At 37.4% G+C, this 23689-nt stretch overlaps 1 protein-coding gene across 6 annotated transcripts in view; it reads left to right on the top strand.

The window, feature by feature from the left end:
* Window positions 1–289: 289 nt before the first annotated feature.
* The window catches only part of LOC105034441 (riboflavin biosynthesis protein PYRR, chloroplastic), a 47376-nt gene continuing 23976 nt past the window's right edge, over window positions 290–23689 (top strand). For 2 of the 6 annotated variants that reach the window (XR_003799109.2, XM_029261633.2), the window contains exons 1-7: window positions 292–789; window positions 1618–1752; window positions 7635–7700; window positions 17899–17998; window positions 18179–18304; window positions 18402–18715; window positions 21859–21978. Coding sequence is in view for 5 of the 6 variants with exons in the window: in XM_029261633.2 (XP_029117466.1) it covers window positions 421–789; window positions 1618–1752; window positions 7635–7700; window positions 17899–17998; window positions 18179–18304; window positions 18402–18715; window positions 21859–21978 (1230 nt within the window). In the remaining variant the exon portion in view is untranslated. Of the gene's footprint in view, window positions 790–1617; window positions 1753–7634; window positions 7701–17898; window positions 17999–18178; window positions 18305–18401; window positions 18716–21858; window positions 21979–23689 lie in introns of all 6 variants that reach the window. The other 4 variants (XM_029261632.2, XM_029261630.2, XM_010909612.4 and 1 more) reach the window with 4 other exon arrangements.

Below are 23689 nucleotides of genomic sequence, written 5' to 3' on the forward strand. Positions count from 1 at the left end.
CATTTTTTTTAAAACTCTATATATTAGATTATATTTTTGCCGTCCTTTGCGTTCGCGCGGTCGCACCCCAGGGGAAATGCGAGAAATTATTGTCTGGACCACCCCCAGGTAGATCAGCACACATCTCGGAGACGGGCACGGTGGTTCACGTGCAATCGAAAATTTGTGACATACAAGGGTGGATGTGGTGTGTTATTCACCGTGGCATTTGGGTACTCCCTGGACCAAGCCCAGGCAATAATGTTTCGGGAAACGCAGGCCGTTAGGTCGTCTTTGACGTGTTTAGCGGACCCGGAAGATAAGAAGAGGCCCAATGAGTCCCGTAACAGGGTGGTGGTAACAGGGAGTCGGCACTAAAGAAACCGAACTCGACTCTACCGTTTGTTCAGTCTCTCTCGTTGGTGGAGATCGCCAGCCAACATGTCGTCGCTGCTATCCATCGGCGGAGTAGCTCTCTCCTTCCCCCCTCTGGCAGCCGGCCTTCGCCGCCCCATTTGCGGCAGTGCCAACGGAGTCGGTGCCGCCCAGGAGGCGGCAATTGTGCGGCGGGCGGCGGAGGTGGCGGACCTCTCGGCGGGGCACTCCGCCCCGCACCCCAACTCCGGGTGCCTGATCGCCAGGGGCGGAGACGTGGTCGGGCAGGGCTTCCTCTACGCGCAGGGCACCAAGTGCGCAGAGCTTCAGGCCGTCGAGATGGCCGGCGGCCTCGCCCGCGGGGCCACCGCCTATCTAAACTTGGAACCCGACGACTGCTATGGCGACCACACTCCCGTCTCTTCTCTCGTCCAGGTTCGCACCCCATTACCCTTCTTTGCTGACCTTCAAACTCGAAAAGTTTTTCTTTGCTATGTTTAAGACTTGGCCGTGTGATGTTTGTATGAATGTCTCAAATGGATTCGATGTTATTTGGATTGATCACGTATCAAGATGTTGTCTTTTGTCATGTTGGATACTTTTTTCCTTTTTATTTCCTGATCATCAAGTAACAAGATTGGTTTCTTCTGGTGTCTGTATTGATTTTATCAACTGATATTGATTTTATTTTTATCAATTTTTTTGTCAAAGTATGAACTTTGGCGTCATGCTTCCAGTTCAAATACGTCATCTTAGGTCATCTGTTGGGGTTGAATTTACTGTTTGTTTCTAGCATCTGTAATCAGATGGGTTCCTTTTCTTTCCCATTTTTCAATTTTATTACTAAACTGTTATCAAATCATCATCTTTGTAGTTTTCTGCCACTGTAGGTACGTTTCGTTTTTGAAAGATTTGTCTCTATCCAAAGTGCAGAACAGCTTGCTGGGTAGCTCTATATGGTGGTCTAACCTCATAATTTTTAGCCAATTCATGATTCTTCATAATGATCAACTTCGTGTAAATACCTGTTTTAGGGTCCCCTGAAAGTGGATATGTGCATTGATAATATTTTGTTACATTTGAAGAACATTACATGTATATTTATGGGATATCACATATGAGACATGAAGGACTGATGCTAGGCTAATGTTACCTGTAAGTGTTTTGTAACATATGGGGAATTTCATGTTTGTAATTGCATGAACAAGATGAATTTTCATCAAATGGGTTCAGTGCATATTATGTTGATATTCTATCCATTAGGCTGGAATTTCAAGAGTTGTAGTGGGGCTCAGGCATCCATTGAAGCACCTGCGAGGAAAGGCAATCAAATCATTAAGAAGTGAAGGTGTTCCGGTTGATGTTCTTGGAGAGGATTTAAATGGTAAAGTATTTGAGGTATGGGACCTTTCAAATATGTAACATTGCTTATGTCACAATGCATCTTCTTTCCTTTTATATACATATATAAAATTTTAACATTAGTTCATTAGAAAATCATTGCAATTTTGAGGTCTTTGGGTTTCAGGGATGCATTATCTCTATTCTCCAGCATGATATTATTGTTTATCTCAATATCATGAATGTTGAGTATCAACAAATGCAATGCCTACATTTAAAGCTTTTAAACTCCAATTACAGTGTATTCATGGGGACATTCCAAACTGATGTATCATGAACTGTTCAAAAAAATTGAATGGTGAGCGGTCAGTTCCTAGAGTGTGGGATAAGAAGGCTACTGATGGGATTTTTTTGGGGGGCGGGGAGCAATTTTTATAGAATTTTTAATATCATCTTTTAATAGATGCCCTGCCTATGATGCTTTAGATGCTTCTTTTTTTCTTGTGTATTGGTACATGATGTCCTTTGGCACTTGGCTCCTTCTATAGCATTCAGAAACTACTTCCTGCTGAACAAAATTTACTGATATGAAGCCCCAAGTTTCAGTTCTGTACCATTTTCTCTTCAACGGCCATTTTCTCTTCACATTTTGTATAAACTTTTTCCTTTTTTTGGAAAATTTGGCGATTTAGGATCCATAAAGTTGGTCCCTAATAGTTTGGCTGGATGTTTAGGGTATAAAATTAAGGTGATAGCATGTATAACACAGCTCATTTACAAGCCTAAAATGACAAAAGTGAAAGGAGATTTTCCTTTACATTCTGCAGTTCATTTGTGCATCTCTCTGATTTAACTAGAATAAACTAAAAAACTTCTATATTGATTCTGATTTCATTTTAATTAACTCTACATGCTGTTGTATTGTCTCTATTAACTAGACTAGCAAAGGCCATCAACAATCTTTTCCTCACAATGTGTTTTTCCTATTGGTTTGATGGTTTATTGCAGACTTTCCATATTATAGTCTAATTCAGCATGTGCTGTGGATGGGTTTACCTGCCTGTCTGTTGATGCATGACACACCTTGTCGAAAAGAAAAGTTTTGATGCATGACACATATTAAAAATCATTCTTAACTATCAAATATTGCAAATTTGATGCTTAATTTTGAATCATGCTCTCCAATCCTTCTCTTTTATCTACTCTTTTTGTAAACCTTCAAGGGAAAGGCCTTTCTATAATCAAGTTCAAGCTATTATATGTGCTGTGTTGCCTTAAAATTGGTAGCTTTTAATTCCTAGTTCTTTTCTTACCAATACATGATATTTATTGGTTTAGTTAATTATGATTCTGTTGGGTTCCGGTCACGTAGCGGAATATGAATTTTAAAATTTTTTTTTAACATGCATATTGAAAGCTATAACAATTAAAACTATCTAACCAGAACTCAAATCCTAGAATCACCTTGTAGATGTCAAACAAATCAAAATCAAGCATGCAAAGAGTTAGAAACTCATACTTGCTAAAATGAGCAATATGGTAAGAAGGTGATCTCCATGAGACTCCAAAGTAAAAGTCCTCCAACAGTGATCCACACGGAAGATGATCCAGGTTCTTCCCAACCGGTGCAGTGCCGCAGCCTTTTCTTTACAAGAATATTGCCGGCTTTCTTCTCGAAGAACGGTTGCACCAACACACTTTTGCCTTCGATTCTGCCACTAAGACCATGTCAAAAGACTTCTCTCCAGAAATCTCACAATCTAGGATTTGATTTTGTACTCCAACACATGAAAAAATCAAATCCTAGGACAAGCACACCACACTTGCCTTTTTTCTCACCTCTCTTCTTTCTATTTTTTCTTCTCAATTTTCTTATCTTTTTCTTCTGATTTTTTTCTGACTTTTTTCTCTTTTATCACATGCTTAAATCTCAGAATTTCTCAGTCCTTATCCCATAAGGAGCGTCCTATTTAAATAGAGAATGAAGAGGTGGCAAGGAGTCCCAAGGGGTGCCAACTTTTGGCGCTCCATTTTCTCACATGGAGAAATAATTCTCTGATGAATTAAATGGCGCAGAAGAGCCTTCATACAGAAGGACTCCTCTTCTGCACCCCATAATTCCTTACATTAAATAAGGCACGTGATAATGAAGAAAATCAGTGGAAATGAAGAGATAGTTAAGAGTCTTAAAGGAGAAGAACTCTCCTCCTTCCTTAATGCAAAAAAAGGGTGGGCGGCATTTATTTTTGGCATGGGTAACCTAATGGCGTGGAGGAGTCCTTCACTTGAAACACTTTCAAGTTGGGTAGGAAACCAATTAATTTAGATCTAATATTCTAATCCAATCAGGTCAAAGGCAACAGGTTTGGTTTAGCTCAAACACTTTGAATTTAATCTAATTGGGAACTTGGATTAATACAATGTGCTAGCATATCAAATTAATCCCTAAAATTTAAAATAAATCCTAATTAAATGAGATCAAGATCAAATTCCAAAATGTGTGATCTATTGAGTTTCAAATCTAGCCAGCAGTGGACTCAGACTCTTGATTTAACTCTAATATGATTAGACTAGGTTAGTCTAATTGTACCAATTAACTAGGACTCTTCCTAATTAATTCTCGAATTAAATTTTTTTAATTTTTGTGAGTCCATAAGTCAGGATTGACGTCATGACTATCCGAAAGAGATGAAATTTGGTGAAAATACCAAAATATCCTTCAGTGGCAAGTTACCGTGCAATTCAATCCTTCAGTCATACAACATCCCAGATGAGCTATGGGCATGGAATCATGTCAAGCTCAATTGCTTATCTAAATATATCTCGATTAGAAGGTAATGATTCAGTTGATGATACATTAAAAATCTCTTTTTAATTATCATTCTGCTTTGGGGAAAGACTTCCAGAATCATCAACCTATAAGATCACATAGGATGTTCGCTCTTCTTATTAGGAGTGATCGATCGCTTATTGACCACTCACAACCTCCATGCATACTTCACCATATCCAGAATGCCCCACACAAGAATCAGAGAACCAAGTTAGGAAGTGAACCAAAATATGGATTCATGTACACAAGATACCATGTTGATCTCAGGTCAAAGGATCACTTGCACAACTCCCACTAGAGAACAACCAACTGACATGTAAATAAGACTCCATCAGATATTCTCTCGTAGGTCAATTCAGTGAACTCATTCTCTAATGAGCATCCACATCTTTGTATTAGTGTCGCCATACAAGTGGTTGTGAGATCAACCACTCTCACTACTGAGCATACATAGGATGTGCCAGTCTTACCGGTATTGTTGATTTCCGACTCAATGAACTAATGACTGAGAATATTTTAGATCAGAGCTATCAAGAATTTAGGTCTCACTGACGTGATCTCATCATAATCCTAAAACCATTGTCCAGATCTATGGAGTTTATTATAATCTTAAACAATAATAAGATGCAGCATATAATGAATCAAAATATCTTATTTTATTAATTAATAATGTCAAGTATATGAGTTTGAAAGACAAAATACAGAAAAACACCTCATCTTATCCTATATGCGATTGGCTTCTAGGACATAATTCTTTTAGATTCAAGTTCAATCATCATTGCCATTAACTTGGCACGAGTATAAGTTAGTTCTTAATAGTTCATGTCTCTAATTATCGTAGATTCTCATCATTAAACTTTTTTAATTCCTAGCGTCATACATTTTGAGCATTTATGAATAGCATGTAACCTTTTTTTGTTCCTTTTTGAAGGGAATTTTTTTTTGGTGGAATTCCCAATTTTAACCCCATATGTGGCTTTGCTATCACACTATTTTTGGGAAATCAGTTAATGATAGTTTTCCTCTTGTTGGAAATTTTTGGATATGGAGAATTGAGTACACATTTTATTTATCTACATACAGGTGTTCATGCAACAATTTTAACTTAAGTTTTACTTAAAACCTATTTTTCCTCTCTTGCTTTCTTTGGAAACTTGCATCTCAAACTCCATTAATCTCTTACTTTATTCCTGGGGATCATACGCTTCATAATTAGAAGTATGACCTCTCTTATCCTTCCCTCCCCTCTAAGATGACCATAAAAATCAGCCTTGTCCCAACCATTTGATCTTGGGTCTATGAATTCTCACTTGCCAAGTACTCCTCTTAACTCCTAGCTCTAGTATTTTTCCCAGCTTTTCCATATCTTGCTTCACAATTTCTATACATGCTAGCTTAGGTCTTCCTCTACAATTTCTACTTCCTTTTTCATAACTTTGAGCACCTCTTCTTACTTGACCTTCGTCACATCTCATTGCACATGTCCAAACTATCTGTCTTAGTTCTCCATCACTTTGACTTTATGTTGTCATGGATGGCTGCCAGAGGTTTTAGGTGTAATCCATTGTTGGACTAAGCAGTTCTTTGGTGGTCAAGCATTGGTCAATTTAAAGTGATGATAGTATTAAATAGATTAGAAATAACATGAAGTTTAACTTTTAAATTATATACAATTGTATGTACTTTAATATAAAATTTTTGCACTTAACTATATTAGAATATGCATATTTTTTTGTTTGCATGCATATGTTTGTGTGTATAGGCATATGCTTCTTTTTAGCAACATATATCATTGTGTAATGACATCTAAAAATTTACATTGGATAAGAAACTTTCTTCCTCATGTTTGACCCTTGTTCTCTTATAACTTAGTTCTTGCTTTTTTTCCCCAACTTCCCTCTTCTTCCCTTCTTTCACCATACCTTCATCTTTTTTTAATCTCATTTCTGTTAATTTCTTTGGTATATGTTGAGAATTTCCTAAAATCTCTCATCTAATTGTAGGATATTTGTATAGTTCTCTATTCTTCTTCTCTTTGTAATTGTAAGATATTTGTATAGTTTCCTATTCTTTCTCTCTTTCCTTATTCACTGTAACCATATTTAATTATCCCTTATTTGATGGGATTTGATCGTATCCCTTATTTTATGGGATTTACATGGGATTTGATCTCTTAAGAAGATCATCCTTTTGTATTTTTATATGGGATTGATTACCTACTGAAAATGAGAAGTTAATTACATCTTTTCTCATGGTATCAGAGCTCTTTCTGTAGGATCTGTTTTTTCGCTATTGCTTCTTTTTCTATTTGTCTTCATCACTGAAGTCCACAGCTTTCATTGCTGTTGGTCCCATTACTGTCGACCTTCTCTGTCTTCATCACAGACATCTTCAGAGTCGACTCCATTTGCTTTCATCGCAGACGTGTTCATCATTCCCTGCCTTCATCGCAGAAGTTATCATTATTCGCAGTTTTTCTCTGTCGGCCGAATCTGACTGCACTCTCATTGTCAGTCAGTCTCTTTGTTGTTGCTGTTATTTGATCTCTTCTCTTAGTCAACATGTCTGAAGTTTTTGAGGCCATGAACTCTTCCTATCATCTTGATGGGAAGAATTATCTTCAATGGTCACCGTTGGTGAAAACTTTTCTCAAGGGACCTATACCTGAAAAACCTGAAGAAGCTGAATTTCGGGAATTCAACAAAGAGGAGATTGAGAAATTATGAGGTTTTCTAGATTCTCTGTCTACTTCCTTTAGTTCATGTTCATTAGCTCAATTTGGTAAGTGCCTTGTTTCTAATTTTCTTAATACCAATACATTGCCTCATTCCTCCTCCTGGGTACTTGACTCGGGAGCAACGGATCATATGACTCATAGCCCATCTCGATTTGAGACCTGCAAATCATGCTTAGAAAATCAAACAATTACAGTGGCTAATGGTTTCCCTATTAACATAGCCAGCCAAGGCCAAATTTTCTTAGCCCTTTCCTTTCATTTAAAAAATATGTTACATGTTCCAAAAGTATCCACTAATCTAATCTCCATTCATCAGCTCATCAAAGATTTAAATTGTTGTATCATATTTTTAATGCCCATTGCATCTTTCAGGACAAAGTCACGAGGAGGACGATTGGATCTACTAAGGAACGGAATGGCCTTTACTACCTTAATGCTGTCAGTAGTTCTTCCACTCCTACAAACCAGTTCACTCTCTCCTGCACTTGTCTAATTCTGCTCATCCTTTCTCTTCCAATGCATCTGAAATCTGGATCCAGCATTTTCGTCTTGGTCATCCACCCTTCTTTTTGCTGAAAAATATGTTTTCTTTATTGTTCAATAATGTTGATGTTCTAAGCTTTCATTGTGATACTTGTGAATTTGCTAAACATCATCATGTGCCATTTTTTTTGAGTTTTAATAAATCTTCCAAATCTTTTCTTCTCATACATATAGATATTTAGGGTCCATCTAGAATTTCTACTCGTACAAGGGCAAAGTGGTTTGTGTCATTCATTGATGACTGTGCTAGGACCACATGGATATATCTTATGAAGGAAAAATTTGAGGTCAGCCATATAATTCTTTCCATCAAATGATAAAGACTCAATTCGGGGTATTCATACAAATGATTCGTTCTGATAATGCTCAAGATTATTTTAATTTCACTCTTGCTTCCTTCTTTCACAAAGAAAGAATCATTCACGAATCCTCCTATATTGACACGCCCCAACAAAATGGGGTAGCAGAGAGAAAAGCGACATCTTCTAAATATCACTCGAGCCCTTCTTTTCCATTCTAATGCCCCAAAATTGTTTTGGGGAGATGCTGTTTTTACCTCAACTTTTTTGATTAATAGAGTCCCTTCATGTGTCCTTGGTAATCAATCTCCTATTTACTTATTGTCTACCTTTCATTCTGAGCTTCATTATCCGAGTAATTTTCTTTTTCGCATCTTTGGGTGTGTCTCCTATATCCATGTTCATAAACAACACTAGAAAAAGCTTGATCCTAAAGCTCTAAAATGTATTTTCGTAGGCTATTCCAATACACAAAAAGGGTATAAGTGTTATCATTCTCCTCCTCAGAAAATATTTATCTCCATTGATGTCACCTTTAATGAGAATCAATTTTATTTTTCCAAATCCCATTCCTCTCTTCAAGGGGAGGAGCCTAAGGATGGTTCGAAATGGATTGTCCTTGATAATCTTGGAAGTCTACAGCCCATGCCTCCTCCACATGAACCATCCTCATATGAGATGCCTCCACATGGACCATCCTCATATGCGATGCCTCCTCCACATGAACCATCCTCATATGAGCCAAGACGAGACACTGAAAATCAGCAACAAAAGCAGCCTGAATTACGAAAGTATTTAAGGAGAAAAAATGTGATTTCCGAACCAATGCAAAGCCAAGACTCCAATCTGGATGAATAAGAGCCAGGTAAACTAGTTTCTCTCACTAATTCTATTTTTAATGAATCTGTTCCTGAAGAGTCTATTTCTCAAGATCTAGATCTCTCAATTATCTTAAGAAAGGCCATTAGAAAGTACATTCAACATCCACTCTATCCAATTTCACAGTTTGTCTCCTTTCATTGCCTTTCTTCACAACATAAAAGTTTTCTCACTACCTTAGACTCAATTGATATCCCTAAAATTATGCAAGAGGCATTAAAAGACAAGAATTGGGTACAAGCCATGAAAGAGAAAATGACTGTATTAGATAAGAATAAGACTTGGGAGGTTGTGACTAGGCCAAAAGAGAAACAACTAATTGGATGCAAATGGGTTTACACTTTAAAATACAAAGTAGATGGGTCTCTTGAGAGGTACAAGGTAAGATTAGTTGCAAAAGGGTATACACAAACCTATGGGGTAGACTACCAGAAAACTTTTGCATCAGTAGGAAAAATGAATACTATAAGAATTCTATTATCTCTTGCTGCTATGTTTGAATGGGATTTACAGCAATTTGATGTGAAGAATGCATTCCTACATGGAGATTTGGAAGAAGAGGTCTTTATGGAGCCACCACCTGGGTTTGATGGAGATTTTGGAGTTGATAAATCTGCCATTTGAAAATGGCTTTGTACGGCCTAAAACAATCTCCTAAAGCATGGTTTGAGAGATTTACAAAGGCAATACTAAGAATGAGATACAAACAAAGCCAGGGAGATCGTACATTATTTATAAAGCACTCAGGTAAAGGTGAAGTTACAGCTTACTAGTGTATGTGGATGATATTATTTTGATAGAAAATGATGCAGCTGAAAGAGAATCTCTTTGAAAAAGATTGGCTCAAGAATTTGAGATCAAAGAACTTGAAAAACTGAAATACTTCTTAGGTATTGAAGTGGCTTATTCAAAAAAGGTATATTTATCTCTCAACGAAAATATGTACTAAACCTTCTTAAAGCAATCAGAAATCTTTGCAACAAAGCAGCAAGTACGCCTATTGATTATAATCACAGGATAGGAAGAACTGAAGAGGGTAGCTCAGTTGATAAGAGAAGGTATCAGAGATTTGTAGGGAGATTAATTTATCTCTTACATACAAGACCAGATACAGCCTACTCTATGAGTGTAGTCAGTCAGTTTATGCATGACCCAAAAAAAGAATACTTACAAGTAATTTACAGAATCCTCCACCATCTTAAAGCTACACTAAGTTAGGGAATCTTGTTTCAGAAAAGAGGAGAGCTTACTCTTGAGTCCCATACTGATACTGATTATGTTGGATCACAAGTTGACAGAAGGTCAACATCTGGTCACTGCACATTATAGGAGGTAATCTGGTGACTTGGAGGAGTAAAAAACAGAATGTGGTAGCAAGGTCTAGTGCTAAGGCTAAGTTCAGAGCCATGGCTCAGGGGATTTGTGAATTACTGTGGATAAAAATAATCCTAGATGACTTAAAGATCAAGAGAGAAGGTATGATGAAGTTATACTGTGACAATAAGTCTGCCATTAACATTGCGCATAATTCAATTCAGCATGATTGGATCAAGTACATTGAGATAGACAGATACTTCATAAAGGAGAAGTTGGACAGTGAGTTGATTAGTATCCCATATATGCCATCAGAGAATCAGTTAGCTGATGTTTTAACCAAAGGCCTACCTACAATGAGATTTCAAGAAATTATTAGCAAGCTGGGAATGAAAGACATCCACTCACCAGCTTGAGGGGGAGTGTTGAGAATTTCCTAAAATCTCTCATCTAATTGTAGGATATTTGTATAGTTCCTTATTTTTTTTCTCTTTTTAATTGTAGGATATTTGTATAGTTTTTTATTCTTTCTCTTTTTTCTTATTCACTGTAACCATATTAAATTATCCTTTATTTGATGGGATTTGATCTTATCCCTTATTTCATGGGATTTACATGGGATTTGATTGTATCCCTTATTTCATAGGATTTACACGGGATTTAATCTCTTAAGGAGATCATTCTTTTGTATATTTATAGGGTATTGATTATCCACTGAAAATGAGAAGTTAATTACATCTTTTCTCAGTATATCTTACCTATATTTCATTTTCTTTATTTGTTCTCTAGTCGAACTAAAGCTACCCTAGTTTTCTTCCTTATAACTTGTCCTATTTTCCTAAGTTTTCTTCCTCTTCACCTTATGGATTTTTTTTTAAATAAAAATTTCCATTGTTCTCTTCTTTTAGTTTTTTCTCCTTTTTCTTCGTCCTTGTATGTTTTATCCACTTGTTTTCCTTCATTTTGTCTCTCCTTCATCTTCTTGCTTTCTTGGTTTAGACCCATGATTATGCTTGCTTATATACTTCCGTTTTTGTGCAATTACATGTGCATATCTGTTTAAGGAAAAAAAATGCTAGTAAAGGAACTGCCTAGGTCCCTAATCCCTCGTGCCTACGTGCATAACTGAGCTGAGGTTGATTGAGCCTAAGTTTGATTAACCTTATTGAAATTAATTTTGAGCTTGAAAGTTGAGATCAAGCTTGATATATTTACCACTATCTTGAGCTCAGTTCAACTTACATTTTGAATCGCACCCAACATGAGTCATATTGATCAGCACGAAAATTCTAAATCAAGTTAGAAATCAATTCAAGCTTGAACTAAGCTTGATTCAGACCCAATTTAACATTTAATGGATTTACAAAATTAAATAAACATTCAAGCTTGAAACAATCTCACTGCTGTGGACCATTGGGTATGTGTAATGCACATTTGAAGGAGGGAAAATGGATATGTTTTTAAGTTGAATCAAAGAAAGATAGAGTCTGATTTGTTTTGGTTTTTATTTTTTTAGTTTTTATAGTCTAATTTGATCTGATCAAAGAGGAGAGATAGGCAATTATGGGGGAAGAGAGGAAGATATCTGCATGTGGTAACTAATATGGAGAAAAGAGCAAGTGGGTAATTAATGTGAGGTAAGCAAGTGGGTATTGTTGGCATGAACATGATCATACGAAATCAAGAAAGAAGATCCCATGATTTCAAAACAATTATAATATATTGAGCCTAATTGAGCCAGGCCTAATCGAGCTGGGTTTGTATTTGGCTAGGTTTGAAATTAATATCGAGACTAGATTGCTGTTCTAGTGTGAGAATAGCCACAGTATCTAACATAATACTGCAAAACATGATAAAAGAACATATGCAAGCAAAGTAATAAAAGAAAGAAAACAAAGAAGATACTAGAATTTACATGGTTCACCTAAATTTGGGCTACATCCATGGTTCAAATATATTGAGAGATAATCTAGTATTCGCCTGTTAAGGCAAACTCCCACTCCTTGGAAGGAACCCTTACCCTTGGTAAATATTGTAGGTCCAATACAAATGATCAACTGCTAGATCTTGACAAGAAAAACACCTTGTGTCACATCACCAATCCCTTTTTGTTGTCGAAGCGGCCCTCTAGCTCTCTTTCTCTCAAATATCTTGCTTTCTTCTATTGCATGGACCCAGGACATTTAAATAATTCTTAAGCAATTAGATGGAGAAAGGCAACCTCTAGATGTCGATGTAATGTTGAGATGGTGTAGCCGTGATTTGAAATCTTATGAAAGAACTCCATGTATGAAATAATAACTAACATGGGATTTTTTATTGATGTAGATCCATGCCAAGCTCTTCTTGGAGTTCATGAAGGTGTAGGAGAGCTCTAGGTTTGAGTCTATTGCACTATACCAAGACATGTTGGAACCATATGCAAGGAGAGTGGGAGAGATCTTACTCTTTTTGTCTTCTTTAATGCTTAAATTCAAAGTAGTGAATCCCTCGCATGTGGAAAGAGAGCTCTTTTCTTACTAATTACGAAAAAATGATCATGCCCAATTGCTCACAAGTTTAACTTAAATTTAATGAACATCAAATAAAATCAAGCTTTTACATCCTGATGAGATGGGGAGTATTTTAGTCGTCCCGTCCTATTCCTGTGAGAAAACAGAATCGTGATGGGGTCGGGACTCTAAAACCCATCTATGTAGGGAGAGAAGAAGAAAGAGAAAAGAAAGGAAGGAAAGATGAAGAAAAAGAAAAAGTTAAAGGAAAGAAGAAGAAGAAAGATAAAAGAACGAAAGGAAGAGTGAAAGAAAAAGCAAGGAAAGAAGGGAAAAAGAAAAGAGAGAAGAAGAAAAAGAAAAAAAAGAAAGGAAGAGATAAGAAAAGAAAGAAAAACGAAAAAAAGAAACAAAGGTAGAAGAAAAAGAAAGGAAAGGAGAAAAAAGGTGGAAAAAATGCAAAAAAGAAGGGAGAGAGATGAAGGATATTTATCGGGACATATGATCGAGACTGCTATTGGGACGGGATGGGATAGTGGGGTGTCTTTCATGGAGAATCCAAGATACTTCCATTCCATGGGATTTAAAACCTCGGATAAAATTACTATATTTCCATCACACAAAATAAGACATCCTTGACATGCTCTACCTTGGCTTGTTCTGCGTCAAGCCATTATGAGAATTTCCTCTTTTCTTAACGATCTTCAAAGACGCCTACTTAAGGGACCTCGATAAACTAGGCTCTTTGTTCATGCTGTTTAGGAGAGCGGCTGTATCAATCGGTACCGATGCATACCGACCGTATTGTATTGTACTGCTATCGATGGGGCATACCAACACTCGATACTCCGAACCAACTCCTGATACCAGGTGTACTTTTTAATAGAATGATACCAGTATAGGGTCTAGTATCGAGAAGGCAAACCTTGGGAGAGCCCTTGTACTTTCCATCCTCTCCACTTAAAAATATCACATTTTTTTGAACTTGCTCACAACTAAATCTTCTATCCATGTCAAAAACTTATGAACCTCTACTTCTTGGTAATGCTGAACACACTTTAGTTTCACAATTTTGACCTTGTGCCCCACAAGCATCTTTCCCTTAGAAGATGATGCTCCATGTCAAGGTTCGTTATGCTGGCACCGAGGCCCATGCTAGTCAACCGGTGGCAAGGTTCGATACATCTCTATGTTGGGCCCAAACCAACACAGCCAAGAAGGTGGGGGAGAGTGACGACGGGAGAGAGGAAAAGAGTGAGAGGGGGGGAGGGAGGGAGAGGGAGAGGAAAGAAGGGGGGAGAGAGATGGTGAAGCCAGCAGACCGCAGCCTGACATGGCAACAAGTGTGGGGGAGAGGAAGAACATGAGAACGAAAAAAAGAGGGAGAGGGAGATGGGGATGCCAGATTGTTGCAGAGGCTATCAGAGTACTGTTGGAGTGCTACTGAGGCTGTCGAGGCCGTCGAAGGTTCGAAGGAAGGGCTCTATCCTCCTCCCGATCAAAATAGGAGCTTCGGCCGCTGTTTTCTTTTTTATTTTGTTGACTCTCAGTAAAGTCAGTAGCCCCTTCTTCACTTAGAGTCGGTAACATGAAAAAGGAAATAGGGGCTGAAGCCCCTGTTTTGATAGAGAGGAGGGTGGAGCCCCTCTAGCCCTCTTGGGGGCCTCAGTGGCCCTCCGATGGCTTTCTGTAGCCCTCTCTCCCTCTTTCTCTCCAGCCCTCCCCCTCTCTTTTTTCCTCTCTTTCCTTTTCCTTCTTCTTATTCTTCACCGGTTTCTCATTTTGAATGCCTGAACTATCCCAATCTACCACCGGCACGGCTCAGTTGCCCTAAACTGATAATTCTACGATCTTTTTTTCATCTTTTTCCTTGGAAGATGCATTGTTGCTCAAATCTACTTGAATAACATATTCCTTCAACTTGAAAATATTCTGGACCTTCTTGCCTTCCATCACTACTTTAAAACCCTCGATGACCTTCATAACTCCACCTGCTATTGCACACCTGCAGCCCTTGGAGTTCAGCTCTCCTAGTGAGATCAATTCCTTTTTAGCTTTGGGACATGTCTAACATTTGTTAACGTTTGGACCACACCATTGAATATCTTTAGTTCCAATGCTGACAACCACATACAACTCATTATTCCCCATCATAACTTTCCCACCATCATGGGGCATGTAGGTCTCAAACCCCTCCTTATGTGGAAAGATGTGGAACACCCAACCCAAATCAAGAAACCACACATCTAGATAAAAATGCTTTCTTGAAGAAACTGCAGGAATGCCTATTTCAATCTTAGTGTCACTCTATCCCTTTGAAGCAAGGTTCGCTATACAAATCATACTACATCATTTTGGGCATACCATGCTATACCAATACCAAATTGGTACACAGTATTGTATTGTACCAACACTCAATACGCCTCGTTGTCTTGTACTGTACTGCATACAAACGCTATAATAGGAGGTATTGGTATGGGATTCGGTTCTGAGACGCCCAACCTTGCTTTGAATCAATGCTAGCTTGAACAGAAGACTCATCCTTGCCCTTGTTCTTTTCCTTTTTGACATCAATTTCTTTCTTCAAGTCTTCTTTCAGCTTTTGACAATGTTTTTTGATATGGCCTTCCTTCTTGCGATAGAAACAAGTTGACTTATTTAGCTGTCATGTAGCCTTTGCCACAGGTCAGACTCACTCGATGCTGATTTCTTCCTCATCTCATTAGAGAACAAGGCTTTGTTGTCTCCTCAAATGCGATTATACTCATCCCATAAAGAAGTGTAGTTGCTATGGGCTCACATGAAGGAAGAGAGCCTAAGATAATCAAAGCCTTATCATGTCTTGTACCTGATCCACACTAAGCATTTGATTGATGATTATGTTAAAGGTAGTCATATGTTCCAATAGTTTCTCACCTTCTTTCATCTTGGATGCAACTCCCACTTAAAATATAGCTTGTTTGTCAAACATTTGAGCATATAGAGTTTCTCAAGCTTTTGCTAGTGTTGAAGGTGATTTAATCATGTTGAACATCACTTGATCTGCAAGACAACTCGGGATAGTGTCAACTGCCTTCATCTCTATCTCTTTTGAGCTGTTATTGATCAATGCCAAGAATTTCTGAATTGGTATTGCGTGCTGTACCGATGAGGAACTGGGTTGTCTGGTATCAGATCATAGTGTATCTTACTGACAAGTGCTGGTCGATGAGAAACTAGCAGAGAAAGGCATCCAGATGGTCTTTCTTCTCTGTTTTGGCCTATGATAGGGTTGGAATCACTAAGAACAAGTCCAAACTATAGGGTGACGGCTTGGTCTTGACCAGTTCTTGGCTTGTCCCGAACTAAAACTAGGAATTGTCCTAGTTCGACGTGAGTTTGGGTATGATTTTCCTCAAAACAGATGGTTTTGGTCAGTTCTGCTTTCTTTGGTCACAATTGTAGGTTGGGTTGCCGATGTTGTTCTATGCAGACCCTGGTGCAACAACACATCTTTCACCCTTTGCTGCCTCAAGCTAAGGTTCCCATGTTGTCGAACTTTGCCACCTTTAAAAAGTATCTTGCCGTATTTGCAGCCATTGCCCTTTAGCTCTGTAACCAGTTTATTATGGGAACTGCCCAAAGATATGATACAATAGTGCCAAACATGATAAAAAAGAATATGCAAGGAATAAAAGAAGCAAACATAGAAGACACCAGGATTTACATGGTTCACCCAAAATTTTGGCGTGACTTCCCTATATTTTTTTGAAGTTTCTACTTATTTATGGAATGTAACAGAAAAATAGAAATGGAAGAGAGAAATATCCGGATGAGCCTCCTTCTCACCCTTCCACTCTCTCCCTCTTTTTATCCACTACTCCTTTTCCTTCTCTTTTACCTTGAAACAGAGGGAGAAAAGCATGTAAGTCCCTTTTCCCCCCTAATTATTGAGGTGTCAAACCGATATGGGGCCCTTACTAGGCCAAACCACTTGGAACTAGCAGTCCCTGGCAGTTTGGCCTGGTAAAGACAAATTTGTCCAGCTTCAGGACAATACCTTATTGAGACTGCAACCCATCTTGGTTTGTGGTTGGTACAATATGATATTGACCAAACCAAGCAGTTCGGCAAGGAATTGTATACCATGAGTTGGATGTCCTCCTCTGTCCTTGTTGACATCCCGAGTCGCTATAATGCCAATCACACCATTACAGCCAAATTTTGTTCCACTTTCTTTCATCTAACCTCATCCATAGCCGTAGCAGATGATGCCTCTGGTTGCTTTTCTACTTTTGCAGTTTTTGAGTCCTAAGAGCACTTGTATAACTCTGGTTTGAGTGTACGTACAAGTGAAGGGGTTCTACTTCATGTCCATCACCCTAGCCTCCATCGCTTGACCACCGTCCATGCTTGGGCCTGCAAGAGCTGGTGAAGGAGACGATAACCTCATCCCTGGGAACCATTAGGAACATCAGTCTTGCATAGGAGTTATAATTGATAATGTTAAATTCAAGTTCCCTACCAAACTTATGAGCCTATGAGTCCAACTTTCAATTTTTTCTTACCAAGTAATGATATATCAGACTTGGAGTATTCTTTTCTGAATTTTATGATGCAATTTGTGAGCAGAACATATTGATATGAGTTTTCTTTTGTGTCATTAATTGTGCTCTAGATAAGAAGAAGAGAAACAGCTACTGATGAATTTGGCAAGCTGAGATTGTAATTTGATTTCTTAAATATGTCATACTCTGCTATCCTTTTCATGATTTGTAGATTCTCTTTTTATGAAATCTGCTGCAGGCCTGAAGTACTTCCATTTTCTTTCTTATTGTTCATTGCAAGCTCAATATTTGTCCATTTATGTGATATGAATATACGTTGATATTCAAACCCATAAATGCCCTTTCATTCTTTCAGATATACTACCTTCCTTGTGCATACTTACATAATATATCTGTTTGTGTAAATTTAAGCAGAAGGCTGAAATTCAGATGCCCTAACATTTCAGATGAACTGGTTTATGTGTGTGCAACTGATCTTCATGAAAATCATTCTTAATGAAGCATATCATAGTTGGTCTTCTATGTTATTGCCTTGTTAACATTTTGAAATAATCTATTATAGGAAGCTTTGAAGTCCTGCCTCGTAGTAAATGCTCCATTGCTCTATAGAACTGCTTGTCATGTTCCATTCTCTATTCTCAAGTACGCAATGACCTTAGATGGTGAGCAGTAAATATTTTTCCTGGGTAAATCTATATGGTTCCTACTTATTTATCTTCTCTTCATGTTACATATCTTTATTCCTTTTCTTTTCATAAAGAAACCTCCTGCAGCTTGGAAAGAGCATCACGCTGAAGGTATCTATAATATCTTTGCATTTATAGTTGGGGATTTGCTGGCAGGAAAAATTGCAGCTAGCAGTGGACATGCATCATGGGTAAGCAGCAAATTATCTAGAGGTCGAGTATTTGAGCTGCGTGGCAGAAGCGATGCCATTGTTGTTGGAGGAAATACTGTGCGCCGTGATGGTATACCTCTTTGAATAGGTTGTAATTATGAGTCAAATTTAATGAGGAAATGTTTGTGCCACCTGATATGAGTGTATTATTTTCCTTGCAATCTTAGATCCACAGCTAACTGCAAGACATGGAGGGGGCCATGTTCCAGTGCGAATTGTAATGTCACAAACACTTGATCTCCCTGAAGAGGCAAAGCTTTGGAATGTCTTTGATGCATACACTATAGTTGCAACACAACGGGGTGCTCGAAAAGATGTGCAGAAGAAGCTTGCAAAAAAAGGCGTTGAAGTGGTGGAATTTGACATTTTGAATCCTAAAGATGTTATGGAATATTGCTATGACCGTGGATGCCTCTCCATTTTATGGGAGTGCGGTGGGGCACTTGCTGCACCAGCAATATCTTCGGGCGTCATTCACAAGGTAGATTGTTCTTGTTTTGATCAGGAAACTTATGTTTGATATCCGTTATGACTCTTCATTAGGGAAACTTATGTTTGATACCTGTCAACCAAGTGGTAAAATATGCATATATAATTGTTTTGTGGAATGTATCCAGCATGTTCTTGTTGTCCTGCAAAAATCATTTGGAAACCAGCCCCTCAAAGGTCCCATGCCAAGTTCAACCCCATGAGTTATCAAGGCAAATCCTACATGTCCTTGCTATTTTGCAAAAATCGATTAAAACACTACTTACAAAGTGCGAACATGAATATGGGATATATATACAACACTGTATGGCAAATCTTGTAAATATGATTGGGAAGCACATGATCTAAAAGAGCATTAATGAAGCATAACGAAATTATCACAACACCAGAATCCATACTTGCAATGACATTGACATCCATACATTCCATCATTTAGTCATCATTTAAATTCATAGATTTTAATTCATAATGCATGCAATAAAATCTACATCAAGTACTTTGAAATTAACCATCTCTATTACATTAGAAGTGGATTCTGGAGTGTATCGAGGAAGCTGTTCTCGGAGTTAGAGCCTTGTCATCCCCCTAAATAACCCAGTTTGCTAAGTGATACTGGAATAAACTCTTGGAATTGATCGAGGTAATGATTTATGGTTATTTTGAACAAGAGCATATCGAAAGAATTTTCTGTTACCTCTTCTGGGTTAAGCATCCAGCTTCATTGTGAGAAAGGGTGCAATAACATGTACCTACAGTGTTGTGTACTTGAAATTCCATTGTGAGGATACATACATTGCACCTATGACATAAGGGCATGAATGATGGTTGTCATGATGGGGATAAAGCTCGCATATCTGCTTCAAAAGAATCTGTTTAGGTTTAGTTGCTTACCTATATGAGTTGTATATACCAGTTGGTTGTTGGATCTGTTACGTACGGAAATGAATCTACACGCATAATAAGAGATGGCCCTGCAAAACATTATACTGGTGCAATGGCAGAGATGAAGAACTTCCCTTGATCATTGACTGATCAGTTCTGTATCTGGTACTCATCTGAATCATTTAAAGACCCTCTGTAAGAGGTTCCTCACCATCAGGATTTCTTGTGAAGTCTATAAGGCTAACAGGTTTCGACAATTTGGTTCCTGTATGGTGTAGCCATGTTATGAATAGAATAATATTAATGATTTAACCTGGCTTTTTTGCAAGGAATGTAAAGTATGAAGAAAAAAATACATTTCATTATCTTATGGCTTTTGATTTGAAGTAGGATGACAATTTTACATTGTTATAATTTTTTACTCTGGCTTTCAAATAGTCAAAGAAACTTGAAAAGGAACCCAAACAAAAGAGGAAAAGATTTCCTGATTGTCCTTAATACAGACAAAGCTGTTTGGGGTAGTCAAACATGACTTTAAAAAGGGATGCATATGGGAATGTATGCATTAACTCAAAATACATGTGATATGTGTTGACCTAGGTTTTTATTTTGGTTTCACAAACTAGCATGGACGATGTACTGTGCCAATAACTTTCTGGCATAATATGTATGGTGTAAATGATACAAAAGTAATCTGCACTTAGATCCTTTTGTTCATTGTATGGACCATTGATGTGCCTATAAATGGTGGGACAACAACCTTGATAGACCAATAAAGGTACAAAATTTTTTCTAAAGAAACATATAACACAACCTCATTTATTTATGCAAATATAAAAGGTTTTTGCATACCTAATGGAACCAAAGTTTTGAATGAAACGGAAAAGCACATTTTAACATTTTTAGAATTAGGTATTCAAAACTTCGCTATCAAAATCAGGAGCAGTTGTGGGAGTGAGTTTGGTTGCGGGTGCAGGGATGTAGATATTTAGGAACATGTTTAATAAGAAAGCACTTAAAGAGTTGGGTTCCGACTCAAGATTCTGGAAAGATTTTGAAGTGGGTATGCTACCCTAGATAGAAGATTCCAACTACTAAGATTCAAAACTTCATTAAAGGCCGTAACCATAAAACTATTGGGTAATTAGTAGTTTAGTACTGTTTGTTTCATCTTTAGTGTTGAATAATAACTTAATAATGACTAGCTTGAATGAAAACTATTAACCATTTTAAATAGGTCTATCCTCCTAGCAATAACATGACATGTAATCCCATGAGGCTCTATACTGGTAAAATACAATTTAACCAACCCACCTATAGTTGCATCTTAATTTGAATGTTTAGTCCTGTTCTTGTCCTCTAAACCTTGGTAATTTGAGTAAAAATTCCTCTGTTGAAAGGACAAATAAATTTTTGAAATGAGAACTGCTTTTGATGATCTTATGTGGTTAACTTGTAATGGATACATATCTTTATTGGCTATTGCAAGTGGACACATGCTGTAGCATATCTGTTTCCCGATGATACTGGCTATATAGGCCTTGGCTGTATAACCTTCGCTAAGCTTTACATTACATGAGACAGTGTGATGCTCAAATAAACTTATCATAGAAGTCCTCTGTTAGACTATACGGTAATTAAGAGGAGAAGAATGGCCAGGAAATGACCTTATGCACTTATTAGCTACCTTTTCAGCTGTACTTACACAACAGCTGTAAGGATAGATACCAAAATGTTGAAAAATTGTTTGCAGGGGAAAATCTATCTGTTATGTTCTTAACTTAGTTTAGTTCTTTGTTCATCTTTCCCCTCGTATTTTTTGGTTTACCTTGCCTTCATCCTTGGTGATCACATCGGATGAATGGTCAAGTCATCCTGACAATCGAAATGTGTTTCTTTGCACTTATGATGTTTGTTACTTTAACTTGTTGCTGAAAGCTATATCTGGTTTTAATCCTTGCAAGGACTTCTATTCTTGTGTTGTGTGTTTGAACTGGTTAAATCGATGCTATTATTATGCATAGTTTTCTACCTGTAACCTCTTCATATTCATGAATTTCTGAATGGGGAAAGAAATGGTTAGCAAGAATCGTCTTTCTGGGTGTATCTAGAATCTGTTACCTGTATATGGTTAGCATATTAATATCTTCACTTCTTTAGTTGTTTAGGTTTGTTTTCAACCCTTGTTTCATGCTTCTGTATTAGGGATGCTTCTTCCATGGCAATCTGTATTTGAATGGTCTGTTATTGCAGGTTTGTGCTTTTGTTGCCCCGAAAATCATAGGGGGACTAAATGCTCCATCTCCAGTAGGTGAACTACGGATGGTTCAAATGTCACAGGCACTTAATTTAATTGATGTCTCATATGAACAGGTAAGCCCTCTTATTTCTTGTTATGCTATGTGCTGATCATAGTTTCTATAACTGAAATTCATCTTACAATAAGTATAGTGGAGCACTCAAGGTTGAGTATAGATTCAACCTGGATCATGTTCATATTCATGGATATCCTAAACAGTTTTAAAAGGTGGCTTGGTATGCTAGGGGTCAGGGAACTGCATAGGGTATATGCATTATGCAGGTTGTATATGCAGTTAGTATTTTAAATATTTAAGAATAAACTAACATATATTAAATACAATTAATAGTAATAACAATATTTTTTTTTATAAAAATAGCAATAGTGATAACAGTGACATCTAGCAATTAATGCTTATTTCTTAATAAAATTCTTAGTACCAAATTACCTATAGTTATAACATAATTAACATATTGACATTATCTGTACACACATTCAGTCCATCTAAAGCCTGCATCAACCCAACAATCAACCTGAACCTGCCCTATTTTTATGGGCCGGTGTACTAGTGGGCAAGTTTGAGGTCGCATAATTCTAAAAATGCCACAAATATAGTCACATGATGACTAGTAGGCTGTACATGGAGGGGACTACATATGCATAAGGAGCTGCATATGTGGTCTCATGCATAGCATTTTAAAACACTTTTCTAGAAGAAGGTTAATTTCCTAGTCTTCGCTTTGATGCTCCATTTTTCTATGGACTACTCTTTCCAAATCTGTCACCTAAGGACTCATTCTCAGTTTTTTTTTCTTCATCAATCATCCATTCCAGAATTCTGATACCATCTTGTTCAATCTTGTCTTGTACACAATTGACAATGGGCAGCTTTTTGTTTGTTTGTCTTAAGATGGGTTTACTCCAATTTTTTGGCTGATATCAATAATCACAATGGCAAGAAACTCTACAACATTTGCAAGTGGTGAACTTCAAGGACAGATTTAAGATTTTAAGTTCCGACAGGACAAGGGAGGGGCATCGCAGTTATCCTATTCCATTCCTGGGAGAAAATGGGATCGGGAAGAGGGTAGGGCTTTGAAACTCATCCATGCAGGGAAAGAAGAAGAAAAAAGAAAAGAAAAAAAGAAAGGAAAGAAGAGGAAAAAGGAAAACTGAAAGGAAAGAAGAAGAAAAAGGAAAAGGGAGAAGAAAAAGAATGAAATGAAGGAAAGAAGGAAGAAAGGGAAGAGAAAGAAGAAGAAAAAGGAAAGAAAGAAAGAAGCAAAGGAATGGACAAGAAAAGCTTCAAAAACTCTACCACCAACAGCAATCCTAAATAGGGCCTAAGAAAATTGTGGAATAACACCTAAAGCGGCTAACAATTTGTTTAAGCTTTTAGAAATAAGTATTTCTGCATATTCTTTTCTTAAAACAATATAATCTAACTTTAGTGAACCCTTCAAGTGCATCTCTTATTTTTCATCTTTCTAGAGCCTAAGGAACCTCATACTTTGAGTGAATCAATTTGTTGGTTTGTCATATACTTAAAATGTTCTTCTCTAAAAATATAAATGGTGATAAAATTAACATGAGAAGTCATTGTGATGCTTGGTAGTCAATAAGAATTGCAATACATTCACCACTTATATAAGCATCTGACAATGTGACATGAGATGAGTAATGCTGCATATGTCTGATCCTCTCGAACCTTGTAGTGATAGGAGCCTCATGCACTGCGACACCTTTTTTTTACTTTTTAGTATATATTATAACTTATAATTTATA

Source organism: Elaeis guineensis, chromosome 1, assembly GCF_000442705.2.
Source record: "Elaeis guineensis isolate ETL-2024a chromosome 1, EG11, whole genome shotgun sequence".
Lineage (NCBI taxonomy): Eukaryota > Viridiplantae > Streptophyta > Magnoliopsida > Arecales > Arecaceae > Elaeis > Elaeis guineensis.